This window comes from Hermetia illucens, chromosome 1 (genome assembly GCF_905115235.1).
Source record: "Hermetia illucens chromosome 1, iHerIll2.2.curated.20191125, whole genome shotgun sequence".
Lineage (NCBI taxonomy): Eukaryota > Metazoa > Arthropoda > Insecta > Diptera > Stratiomyidae > Hermetia > Hermetia illucens.
Window position 1 is genome coordinate 55568276 of NC_051849.1, and position 13864 is coordinate 55582139.

A 13864-nucleotide genomic window follows, 5' to 3' on the forward strand; every position below is an offset into this window, starting at 1 on the left:
TGTACGAGCAAATGCAAGTTCTTTCATGGTGCAATATTCGATTCTGAAATTATTGCGTCCTGTGGTAGTTTCTGTTTCCCTGACTTGCGCAATAACGAATTCCCTTCTGTCATGGTGTGCACTACGTTGAACTTGGACGGATTTGGCACGGGATCGGAGCCTGAGCGCATCACACTCGCTATTAAAAGAACCTTTACCTCCTTCCTTTCATCTATCTGTTTCCATGATATCACTCTGTGCTCGGACAATATACGGCCAATAATGATGCAATGGAAACTGCAGAGATCCACAAACCTCTCACCATTATTGCTACGGCCGCTGAGAGCGTATTTCACCATCACATCTGCGAGGAAGATGTTTTGAGAGTGCGTCTTGGTATTCAGATCATCCATCATAACTACAATGTCACGGTTAGAAAGCCTCCTCTGAACTGCATGTAATTGTTCATAGAAAGTATCCTTCTCCACTATACCTTAAATATCCGTTGGTGCATAACACTACATAATTGTGGTGCTCCTTGACCTAGACCGGGATATTGCACTGCAGTGCTCCTTACGGTAGCCGTCAGTAATAATCTGAAAGCAGATTCGCGCCTGCTACTACTTGCATTTCCAGAGTACAAAACCGTAGTGCCACAAGAGGGAGAGGAATACCCTCGAGAGCCCCACCTATTATTGAAATTCTCGCTCGAGTTAGAGATAGCGAGCATTCTATGGACCTTCGATGCCGTTGTTGGAAATGTGCGCATTTTTTAGAAACCAATCATAAATGGTTTTCGACACCCAGAGGTCGTAGCCTTGAAGGCAGTTCCTAATAAAGTTGTTGTTGACGTTTTGGTAGCAACAAAGTTTCGAAATTTGCAGGTTGTTGTCCATCAATTCCTATCATTTTTAGGGGCTTTTGCATTCTTAAACTCCACCCGCAGGGTTCACTATTACTATAAATGTATGGAGTTAAGGGGGGTCATCCCGTGTGTCGGGTTGGAGAAATCGATTTTTTTTTGCATGAATTGTATCTATATATAGTGGAGAATATGTGGGCAAAGGGATTTTCAGATATTCCGAGTCCTTGAGAAATTACAGGGTTAAACAGGTAAGGAGTTTGCAGCCGCGGCTAGAATACTCGATGAGAAAGAGCATCGAATCTTTTTTTACCTGTTAGTTTTTTACCTGAGCCTTATAAATTTGAACGCAGGTATAAATATAAAAATATAAAAAACCAATCAATTGTCTAAACTTATTTGTTGTTTGGAATAAAAAGGATAATCCAGTCTAGAGTGACCACTAAAAGGCGTTCAAGTTATACTCAGTTATATTTTGTTGTAAGTATTGTGCTGTTTGTGTGTTCAGTGATTTTTTTAAATGGATCGTACGAAGGGAGATCGCTTTAACGTTCAACGTCATGCTCGCACTAAAAAACGAGTATTTCATGGGAATCAATACTTATCAGAGAAGAAAAAGGACTTCGCATCAACATCAGCAATGAAACTTTTAGCAAGCATGAACATGGATGTTCCAATTGCGACAAGTTTTGTATATTGTATATTGGATTTTGCTGGAGTTTCCTTCGGTATTTCTGCGAATTTCTGCAAATAATAAAATATAGGTAGTAATTAAAAAGGAATGCGTAGGACATGTCGAGAAAAGAATGGGAACGCAGCTTAGAAATGCAAAGAAGAATCGCAAAGGCATTGGTGGAAAGGGGACTGGAAAACTTACTGATACGGTTATTAACGACCTCACTACATTTTTTGGGCTAGCTATTCGCCGACACGCAAATTCGATAGAAGGAGTGAAGCAAGAAATTTGGTCAACTTTCTTCCATAAATGTTCTACAGACGAAAATCCTCAGCATCAAAATTGTCCAGCAGGCGAGGACAGTTGGTGCAAATGGCGCAAAGCGGAAGCTAAAGGAGAACTGGATAGTTTCCACCACGAGAAGGCACCTTTGACAGAAGAAGTTCAAACAGTCATCAAACCAATCTACAAAGATTTGTTACGAGATGATCTCTTGAACAGATGTTTAGGAGCAGAGACCCAGGATAACAATGAGTCACTAAGTGCATTGATCTGGACTTTCGCTCTTAAACACCTTCATTCTGGGGCCAAGGTCGTAGAAATAGCCACTTTTCTGACTGTAATTATATTCAATGAAGGATTCAATTGTATTCTCAAAATCCTAGTGACAATGGGATGTCAAGTTGGTCACATATGTCAGGTTTATGTCGACCGCCGTAATGAAGCGCGAATTTGGCGGTCCGAACGACGGTCGACTGACCTCGCTAAAAGAGCCATAATTGAAACCGGAGAGCAACAATCGGCCTTACAAGACTTTTTTGAAGAAACGGAGGGTACTCTCTATAGACCAGGTATAGCAGATTAACGATGAGTTAAAATTTTACTATTGGTAATCACATTTAAATTTTCAAATGCGTTTTTCTCGAAACTGCATCTTGAAAATCGGCTGCCACCATAGCTCAAAATCTATCCAACCGAATTCTTTGAAATTTTCACGACTTCTTTAATACATATTTCTACGGTCCGCAAACTAGGATAATTGCAATCGGACGGGTAGTTTTTTTTTATTCATAAAAAAAGCCGTAAAAAAACACCAAAATTCAAAAAATTAAGTTTAAAAGCCCACCAAAAATTTGCCTTCTAATATTTTCTAATTATCCTAGTTTGCGAATATTGTCCACATTAAAATTCCACTTAGTTTTTTTTCCTCAGATGAACACAGCGCCCTCCAGCGTGGCAGCAGAAAAACACCTTTTTTTGGAGATGGGTGCATAAATTGACATGTATTCCAAAAACTAGCTAAGATATCAAGCTGAAAAATTTATCACATATACTAGAGATATCAATAAACATATGGTGAAATCACGTTTCTATCTTTATCCAGTCCTTCAAAATAATTTTTCAAAAAAAGGCAAAAAAAACGGCCTTCACACGGGATGACCCCCTTAAATGTTATAACACGCAACTTTTTACCTCACATGTCCAATAAGGCGAAAGCAAGCATAACGTCACTTTCATTGGATATAACATTATCCGGAATGACACGGGCTCTGCCTATTTAGAAAAGACATCATCGACAACCTGCTAACCTCTTTCACTGTGACGGCATTAGTTAGAACTCCGATCATAGGCAGAAACTGGTAATCTCTTATTTTGAGAATGATAGGGTCCTAAGTCCGCATCAACTTAATGCTGCACCGAACCAAATGGGAAGCAACTTACTCCCTCTCTTACTCTCTTGGTAAGAAACCGTAAAGCCGCCATCACTTGACATTTCTGGTAATCTCTGTCCACGACTTCCTCTCACAACTGCGAAACCAAGTACTCATTATAATAACATCCTTCGCTCACATTAATTGGAACAAATTAAGCCAGATTTACATAGGTCGAATGCTGAACCAGAAGAAGCTCGGTACTATCCACAATTTAGCGGACAAAGAAATCGACGAGGCTATCATTCTGACTACTGGTGCTTTCACGACTGCTGTTCGCAGAAATAATAAGCTGTTAAAAGTGATACTAAGGTCAAAAAGGCGGTTCTTTTTTGGATACAATTTAGGTTATTCAAACAAACACTTTCTTACGGAAATCAGGAGTTGGCCCTTGTAATTTAAAAGTAACAATTTTTTTTTCAAGAAGTATACCGATGGCCAAACTTAAAACCTTTTCGACATATATATAGCGCCGACATCAGCAGAGTAGCACAATCCGATTTGTTACGTTCCTAAAATCCTGTCAAATCGTGTGCTAAAACCTGATATCATTTTCCTTTTCCATATTCCTTGCCTAGTAAGGTTGAGCACAATAAATTGCAGTGTTGTCATTGGTAGTATCAGTTAGATAAGGTAAAGTAAAACTAATTATTTTAAGTTAATTAGCGCTTGTAGTGCGAACGCAGTTTGCTAAAATAGTATTTGTCCTGAAAATAAAATTATTATGATCTATGTATAACGCACATAAATTGTAGAGAAACTTGGGTAAGCGTAACGATAACGTAATAGCCATCCATTGAAATAAAGTTGAGCTAATTAATTAAATATAAATGGCCATGTTTAATAGTCAGATATTATTGGAAAATTAAGTCAAATTAAATCACTTCTGATAGCTTGAGGAATATTGCCTCAACTTAAAACGTTTTTGTTTGACTCACAACGCAACTTTTGACTCTAAGGAAACATTATTTGAATATCATTATTATTCAAAATACAAATACATGTGCATCATTTAAAAAATATTTAAAAAATAAAATCGTCAGTTGTTTGAAGACATTTAATTGATTGACCATTTCCCTGAAGCTATGCATGTCCCCCCAAGTTTAGTTTCTACTTTTAAAACACGTTATCCAGCAGAAGTTTTGTGGAAACCCTATTATTATTAATTTATAATAGGTCAATGTTGCCTCGTTCCTGGGCAATTATTGCACTCTAAAGCAGAAAATGTCAGGATCACATTGAGGTGAATAGTCGGAATATTCAATGTACATTGCGTCTATCTAAATTCGGACGACGTTGTACAAAATACATAAGTGTTCAGAAAGAGGGGTCAAAGGAGTTATATGTGTTTTTAAGGTTTATTACCTTATTAGAATCGAGTCGATGTCTGTCTGCCCGTCTGTCTGTCTGTCTGTCACAGCCGATTTATTCGGAAACGGCTGGACCGATTATCACGAAAATTGGTAAGAGTATGTGATCTGCCGTTCCCTTTACATGCAGCAACTGGCGCCACTTTGTGTTAAGTTTAAGGGGGGGCTCCCCATACATGTGAAAGGAGGCTGCAAATTTTCTTTTCACAGAATGTAGCCATGTGGGGTATCAAATGAAAGGTCTCAATTAGTACTTTTCAAAACTTCAATATTTGATATTGAGTGAAACATAGGGGAGTGAGGGCTCAAAATATGACCCCCAAAAAGTGTAACAGGTCTCGTTCTCAGAACCTATCCAACCGAAAAACCTGAGAAAAATCACAGTAGTGCATCTCTATTAAATCTAGGCTTCAAAATATATCCGGTTCCGCTATCTGCACAAATAAAGTTAATAATAGTATATTTTCACATTTCAGAAATTTACCTGGCACCCCCCTGACAGACCAGTTTGCTGTTGGAAGTACCACCCTTCCTACGTTCAAGTAACTGTTAAATACTCTCCTCCAGCGAACAAAAGTTCTGGATTTTTGCACTTAGTGGAAGGCAGCAAGAACCAATAAAAATGTTTGAAAGCCTTAAATTATGGTTTTGTGCCATTTAAACAGTGAATAGAAGCAAATGGAGATTCTACAATCTTTATGGAAGGCTGCCATGTCAAGAAATCTGCCGGTCGAAGCATCGCCGCTATTCCTTGGCCACGGAAGTCCTCTGATATTAACCCAATTGAAAATATTTGGAGTGTTTTAAAACAAATGGTTTATATAGGGTCAAAACCCTACGAAGGAAGTTTTAATACAAAGTATTCGCGAAGTATGGCTGGACAATCCACTTATCTCCTATTGAATTCGTCCACGCCCTTCGGACAAGGCAGCATGAAGAACGTCACTGATAACAAGAAGAAATAATATCGATGATAGGATGCAACCAGGGCGGACTCCGCTTTGGACCTTAAAATCCTCGGAGACCTCTGTACCGCATGTGAAATTTTGAGCCATCATATGTCGAAATTTTCGAATTCTTGTTCTTTTATGGTCCTCAATGGTTGTAGGTGCTAGCCGACTATTAATGACAATATGTAAACGGCGCCTTGAGGTAATGGAAACGAAGATGTTGCGTTAGATCAATGATGTAGCTCGCTATGATCATATATAAAATGAGTAGATCTGCAATCGATATGAGCTTGCACTCATGGTGAAAAAATTTGCGAAGGGGGCCTTTGAAAGGTATGGTCACGTAATTCCCACTGATGAGAACTCCCCTTATCAAGTCTACGATGGGCGAATAGGAGTTAGACTAACCGATCTCCCTACTGAATGACACAAAGGATTTTATTTTTTTCTCTGTATAGCGCTTCTGCTGTTTAGTTTGGATATTGTACGTCTTGGTTCACTCTTCCCATGATGTCGATATCGTCAGTAGTTAGGTGGCCTTAAAGAAGATGGTACCTCTCGTATTTACTTCAGCATCACGGATCACTTTTCCCAGGGCGAGGTTAAAAATTGTGCTTGAGACCGTTGTTGATGTTAAATGGTCTTCAGAGACATTCTGCTGCTTTTATCTGGCTTCGCACACTGGTCAGGGTCAGCCTAGTCAGTGTTATCAATTTCGTCCGGATACCGAATCCGCTCATCCGGCTATGCTATCATAGGCGGCCTTGAAGTCGATGGAAAGATGGTCCAACTGATGTCCATATTCCTGCAGTTTTTCCATCGCTTTCTGCAGAGGGAAAATGTGATCGGTTGCTGATTTGCCTGGAGTGAAGCCTTTGTGCTATGACCAATGATGTCCTGGGCGCACGGGTCAATCGGACCCAACTCCTCTTTGCAGGTATTGGTGGCATTGATTCACTATCCCACATCTTGAGCATAAGATGATGAACCGATTGGCCAATCAATTTAGCTGTCATTCCATCAGGCTTCTGGTTACTTATGAATTTTGAGTCGATGAATTGCAAAGGCCGTTTCTTCTACACTTGGTGGCGACTGTATTTTTCCGTCGTCTTCAGTTGGCGAGACCTTCAATTTGCCGTTGTTCTCGTTGTTGAGCGGTTCATTAAAATATTCAATCCATCATTTCAATATGAACATTCTGTCGGAAACCAGATTTTCCTCTTTGTCTCGGAAGGATGACTTCGTGGTGCATAATGCTTCATCCTGCTGACTTATTGGTAAAACTTGCGGTCCTGGTGCGGTTGCTCCTTGTACTTTTCACAAGTTCACAAACCTTTTGGTTTCCCTAGGTTTCCTTTTTCCGTCTGTGAAGTCGCCTTTCCGCTCGACAGAGTTCGTGATAAGTCTCCGCGTGAGGCTGCCTTCTTTGAGAATGCAACATTACTCAGTATGCGGTATTCTTCCGTTCCGTTCATCGTTGAACCAGCCGTTCTGATTTTTTTGGTGACTGGGGCCAGGTATGTTTGTGTCCGTATCAATGATGTCGTTCTTCACGTGATTATGAAGATCATTTGCCGATGCTTCATCTCCAGGACCTCAGTGAAGAGTTGGAATCCAAAATTCTGATGGAGTGCATTCTTCAATCACGATATTAAGGAGAACTAAACACCGTCTGTTTTGGAAGACAGGCGCTTCTTCACCTCTCACTTGCGGAGTAGCACTTCAGATTGAATGTCAGTTTCTCCTTCAATTTCAGGACACAAGACAGGAAAGTTGAAAAGCAACTTTCCGTATACTTGTCCTGTCCCCTTCGTTCCAATTTTTAAACGCTTATTTATGCGCTTCCTGTTAAAGAACCTCCAATTGTACAAGACAATAGTCTTGCCAATTCTTATGTATTCTTAGAAGCCTTTGGTTTCTAGCAAGAAAAATTTAGTAGCTCTTAGCCATGTCCAAGAAAATAATTTCCCGCAGAATTTTTGGCCCCCAAAAGGGGGTTTAGCCGATTCGGTGGTAAACATATATACCGAAGAAATCTATGAGGGATATTATGACCGTTTAACTGCTTTGTCAATATCTTTTTCAATGAGGCGCTGTTTCATTATTATCACACTTAATATTATGCGAACCCACAGCACGAATGTCAACATAAACGTACATGATGTTTCCAAGATTTGAATACTTGTTACGGAATCGAGGCGCAAAGCTTTAAGGGGGCTTTTCACAACCATTTTTTTTTACACTTTTTATTATTTATTAATATGGTAGAATGTAGTCGCAAGGATCATCCCCCACAGCTTTAAGTCGAAACTCGCAATAATGTTCGAATTTTTTTTTTTAGTGACGATATGTCACCCAATGTCAGACAAAACTCTAACAAAAGGACATAAAAGACGTTTTTCATATGAATCGTATTTGTGGCACCACGTTCTTTCAAGTACTCTTTGAGATTGCTCACCCATTTATTATTCAATTTACTTGATGTATTTCAACTTAACATTTGCATTCCGAAAGGTCCCAACATCTTCTAAAGCTTTGAATCCGCTTAGCTCGAAAACACGTTTTTCAAAACTTCTCCTGGTTTTTCTCAGGAAGCGCTCAGGAAGTCGTCAACATTTCGAATAATTTGGTTGGATAGATTTTGGGCTATGGTGGCAGCCGATTTTCAACATGCAGTTTCGAGAAAAACGCATTTAAAAAGTAGAATGCGATTTTTGGCCATAAAACCTTAACTGACCATTAATCTGCTATACCTAATCCATAAACTATAGGTTTCTTGAACCAACACATGTACAGCCTTGGCTTCAATTTTTGTCCTTTTAGCGAAGTCATTCGAACGTTATTCGGATCGATAAATACGAGCTTTATTACGGCAATCGACATAAATCTGGCATGTGACCCCTTTAAAGAGGTCATCCCGTGTGTCGGATCCGTGGAATCGAATTTTTTCTTTTGGCATCAATTGTATCTAGATATAGTGTAGAATATATGGGCAAAGTGATTTTTTAATATTCGGAGTCGTTCGGAAATTATAGTGTTAAACACGTGATAAGTCACATGCCAGATTTACGTCGATCGCCGTAATAAAGCGCGTATTCATCAGTCCGCATGATGTTCGAATGACTTCGCTAAAAGGACAAAAATTGAAGCCAAGGATGTATATGTGTTCTTTGAAGAAACATAAGGTTTATGAATTAGGTATAGCAGATTAATGGTCAGTTAAAGTTTTATGGCTAATAATCGCATTCTACTTTTTAAATCTGTGAAATTTTCAGGACTTATTCAGAACATATTTCTACGGTCCACAAACTAGGATAATTGGGATCCATTCAGTAGTTTTTTTTTATTCATTGAAGAAACCGTGGAAAAACACCAAAATTCACAAAAAAAGTTTAACACGCCACCAAAAATGTAGCTTTTAATATTTTTTAATAATCCTAGTTTGCGGGCTGTAGTTAACTCTGTACGTTAAAATGCCGTTTACTTTTTTTCTTTAAGATGACCACAGCGCCCTCTAGCGTGGCAGCAGAAAAAAAACCTTTTTTTGGAGATGGGTGTAAAAATTGTTCTGTATTTCAATAACCAACTATGCGATCGGATTGGGAATATGCACGCTCAAGATATTAATAAATCTACGTGAAAAATTCGTATTTGTACCTTTATCCAATTCTTAACAACAAAATTCTAAAAAAGGCCAAAAAAACTGCCTTCACACGGGATTAACCCCTTAATATTTTTTTATCGAAATAATGATAACGCTCGTTATTATGGCTGGAACTAGGATTTCGGAGATTCGTTAACATCAAGTCCTTTTTTTCGATCAATCAAAAAATTGGAAGCTGGGCGCTTCAGGTACGAAATGTTTTGTGAGGAACTTTCATAACGTGGCAGTTGCACTTGCATTATAACTTAAAATTTAACTGCTTTAGTAGCTATTATACAAATAATATTCTATCGATTATTGCTAATTCCTTATGCTTCACATTTGGAGTTCAACATTATTTGCAAATCTGAAGAAGTTTACCCAAAAAACATACACATAATAGGGCCCACCTAATAGCAGTAAAGGATAAAAGGGCTGGGGAGAAGCAACTTCTTCATATATGGAAGTTCAATATTTCACTCGAAAGTCAATTATTCTCGTTAATTATGACGTCAGCATCTTATTTGCATTGATAAGTTTGAACTGCTATCATTGGCCCTAATTGTCGGATTTCTCAGATATCGGAATGGAACATATTTTGAGGCCTAGATTTCATTTAAGCGTACCATCCTGATTTTTTTCGAATTTTTGGGTTGGGTATTTTCCGGAAAAGAGTGCTGTTTCACTTTAAGTGTGCATATTTTGACTCCTTAATCCTTAATTACATCCCCCATGCATGGATGGGAAGGTCCTCTTTAAACTCTACGTAAATTTATATCACTCGTTGTATGCGTGGGATTTCATAGTTCCCATATGTCCACCAAATTTCCTTCGGATCGGTTTAGCCGCTTTGGAGAAAAGTGCGTGTGACAGGCAGACAGACTGACATTGAATTGATTTTAATAAGGTTTTATTTTACAAAAACCCTTAAAAACGAATGTGTTTTTCAAATCTAATTTTTTAAAAGCATCCAAAATTATCTATTTTTAAACGGATCCCATTAGTTCTAGTTCGGGACATAATTAGATGTGTTCTAAGCAAAACTGCATTCACGCTTTCTGTTTCAGGTTCATTGATTGGCCAAAAACGCAGGAGAAGTTGGATCAAATTTAAAAAGGGCAACTTCAAATACTATCTTGTATACAACAACAGCAACAATCGGATACAGTTTTTTATTTCATTCTGTATCTTCAAAATAAAGAACGGCAAATCAATATGTTATCTTATTTCTGAAGAACCTTAATTTTAAAAACACTACCAATTGCGCCCTAAATATGAAAAGTAGGTGCCCTTAACCATCATGGTGTCATATTCCGATTAGATTCGAAAATATATATTCATTAAAGGGAAACAATGTTGTACTGACTGGTTGGCAAAGATATCTGACTATTACACAGAAGGCTTGGGCTCGATCCCCTTACCATATTTTTGATAACAGTTAAGGATGGCTAGAATGACTGCCTAGGCCAGCCAACTGTAATGACAAAATGTGATTGCAATGGTTTAAAAGGCCATCCGGAGTGGCCGGAGTCGACCAAGAGAGGAAATTCATCGTGAGAATCACGCCTCCCAATACATGTAAAGAAGGGGAAACGTCGATTGAGGATACGGTCCATCGTGGATCCTTCCTTTTCGATCGCGACTCTCGGGTCGGGGAGTTTAACTACTCCAAGCACGCGCTCGAGTTGATAATTCGTTAGGTCGCGCATTGCGTGGGAAATCGAAAGCCCTCCCCCCCTCCAGGCTGTCTAGCACATAGGGGCTGTCTAGAGCAGGTGTCGAAGGAGTACTTCGATGGAGCTTCAATATTTGCGGGTGAACCTTAGATCATCGCAATCAATTATTTATTGCATATATCGATATTTAGGGAGCTAGTTGTTTAGTGAATATATTTACATATATTTCGGAAGCCAGGTTCTTCCTTCCTTAGTGCTTACAATTAAGATTACAATCTTTTATACTGATGAATGGAGCAACTGGCTCCTGAAATATCGAAATCTGCAAAAATATTAGCGTTGTCCATAATTGAAGTACAATCTGCTCTTTTTATTCATATATTCAGGCGAGTCTACACGTCAACCTCGCCATTTTCCTTGAGGTTTTGAGCCCTGCCTTCGTGGCTGACCATGGTCAACTCGGGTACTCATTCCTGTCATCCCCTAGTATTCAGTTCAGTAAGAGTAGCACCCAACATTTATTAGGTTTGAACTATTATAATTGAATCTGCAAAAGACACCCTTTTCCGCCTTCCAACTGCACTTTAGCGTATCCGGTTAGATACGCATTAGTTTCTCAACTTTATTTTTGGCTAGGCTAAATAGGCCCTTCACTGCGATCAATGAACCAAGTCTCCCTATGTCTCATTCCAATGCCACCTAGCAGGATGCACAAGCGACGAACGCCTTCTACAGTTCACGAGTTAAAAGTTTGTTTCGCATAGAATCGTGCGGCGCATTTAACTGATTGACGTTACGACATATGTGATACAGATAACTTTTATGAAATTGACTACGACTATCTAGTAAAAGGATGCAAAGCACGTCTGTTTAACTACATTTTAGCGATACCTATCGACACCAATATCGCGTCTTGACAGCAGGTTTTTTTGGCACTCCATCCTTATCCACAGGCGGTGTTTTGCTATGGTTACGGACACCTGAACATCCATCATTTCTAAAAATCCGAAACACTCTCCAGCCCATCTGCATCATCCTGGCAGCCATAATTGTGGTCTTTACTACCTCGCTTACCCCACATCCTCGCAGTCCTCACTAGTCGGCCCAACTTGCGAATGTCACAGCCTTAAGGAAGCTGCTTTCAGAAATGATTGATAATGGAGCCATCTAGCGTTGGATTTTGATCGGGAAGTATTTAATGACGGTCGGTGCAAATGGGAATGGCTATCTGTATGCCTAACATTGAATGTCCGCAAGAATAAATTTGTAATTTGTAACAGGAGAGACATCGATTGAGGACCCGATTTGTTGTAGATCTTCTTTCTCGGTCGCGATATTCGGGCCACGAATTTTGCAGTTACACGCGACAATCGAGCCGTGTTCGTTTTCATAACTCCTCAGCTTGCTCTGCAGGTCCTGGTTTGGTCCAACCCACTGAATAGAAGACAGGCTCATTTTTTGTTAGTGACTGAATTGTCGAAAAGGACCCTCACATTTCCGAGCCTAGCTAGCACCGAGACGTGCAAATGCGTTTCGACAGGACACTTTAGTAAATTTGAAATAATTAAGACTTGCTTTTTTCTATTTCGGGAACCACTTGTTCCCTTCATCAGTGCTAACAAGACTTGATAGCTCTGCCCTCGCGGTTGATCACGGTCAACCAAACCCTTATTTCAAACCGTTCATTACAATTTCCTTAATCTGAACCTTTCGAAATTCGAATTGAATTGGGAAATATTTTCCTTGTGTAAAAACGCGTTTTAATATCTTGACTCCGTAATCTGGGTTTGCTGTTTACATCTCACTATTATTAAATAAATCTTTAATTAACAGAGCTGGTTCTTCCTAATCCAGTCAAATGCAAGGAATGGAAAAAGCGAGATTTTTGCAACTAGTTGCACGAATATCATCTAAGTAAGTACAAAGTACTTGTGTAATCTAGTTTGGTGGACGAGTTTATAGATACTTCGATGCTGCAACCACAATTTCAATTAATTTTACCAGTCCTTAACTGATGTTTAAAACGTTACGGAGTCATATTCGTATGGTATAAATTTAGTCTAATATAAAATGAACCCGTTGCATGTTTCCCAAGCCAACTTGCTTTATTTTCACTTTAGGACATAACGAGTGTCTTCACTTTTCCCAGCAAATATAAAATGACACTAAAAGACCAATAACAATTTCTTATTAGGTTTGTAACCAGTCGTGGACTTACCTAAAGTGTATAGTATCCACAGATGCATGTTGGAATCCTAATTTTAAATGTTTAATCCATTCAAAGTGTGATTGCAGTTTAAATTCCCAGAGGAAATCTAGTTTTCATCATAAAGTTAATAGTCTCACTCAAAACTTCTCAAATGACGCTAGTTATTTGCGCTTTTCCCAAATTAAAGAACTTCTTTAATCGTAAAAGTGTCGATCATTAAAAATTATTCCACTTCAAGTAACCCGAGTTACTATCATCCACTATCACTTAATTGTCACAACCTCACTATAAAGCCGAGGAAAGAATAGACCGTCTTGCAATGAACTTCTGCTGAACGAACTCTGCCCGGACTTACTATCACAACACGGCTTACCACCGAGTAGGCGTCTGTGGTCACTGCTGTCTTTCTGCAGTAACTTCTTTGACTTCAACCGATCGATCGTGGTGCTTGGATAACACTGACTGAAGCTAAAGACTGTTGAGCATTTTCTTCTTGGCTCGCATTTTCCTTGGGAGAAATTTTTCTTCTTGGCCTAATGAGTTTCTTAATAATTCAGTCTTGCTCGGTGCTGTCTCCGTCAGGGGGTTCGCCTAAGTGTATCGTTTAATGTATGCGAATATGCTATTGCTAACTACTTAATATGTTCAGATACACTTTGGTAACCAATTGAACTATTGGCAATGACTATCTGAATGAAGGCTTTATTAGATGGTGTTCATATGCATCACTTACATGGTATACATGTTCGAAATTCAAACTACTAATCTGCAGTTTCAGATAATAATT

At 39.0% G+C, this 13864-nt stretch overlaps 1 protein-coding gene across 1 annotated transcript in view; it reads right to left on the reverse strand.

Moving 5' to 3' along the window:
- LOC119646802 (flocculation protein FLO11-like) overlaps positions 1-13523 on the reverse strand; it is a 39159-nt gene extending 25636 nt beyond the window's left edge. Inside the window, exon 1 of the mRNA XM_038047394.1 lies at positions 13087-13523. Coding sequence (XP_037903322.1) covers positions 13087-13114 — 28 coding nt within the window. The 5' untranslated portion in view covers positions 13115-13523. The remainder of the gene's footprint in view (positions 1-13086) is intronic.
- Between the last annotated feature and the right edge of the window lie 341 nt (positions 13524-13864).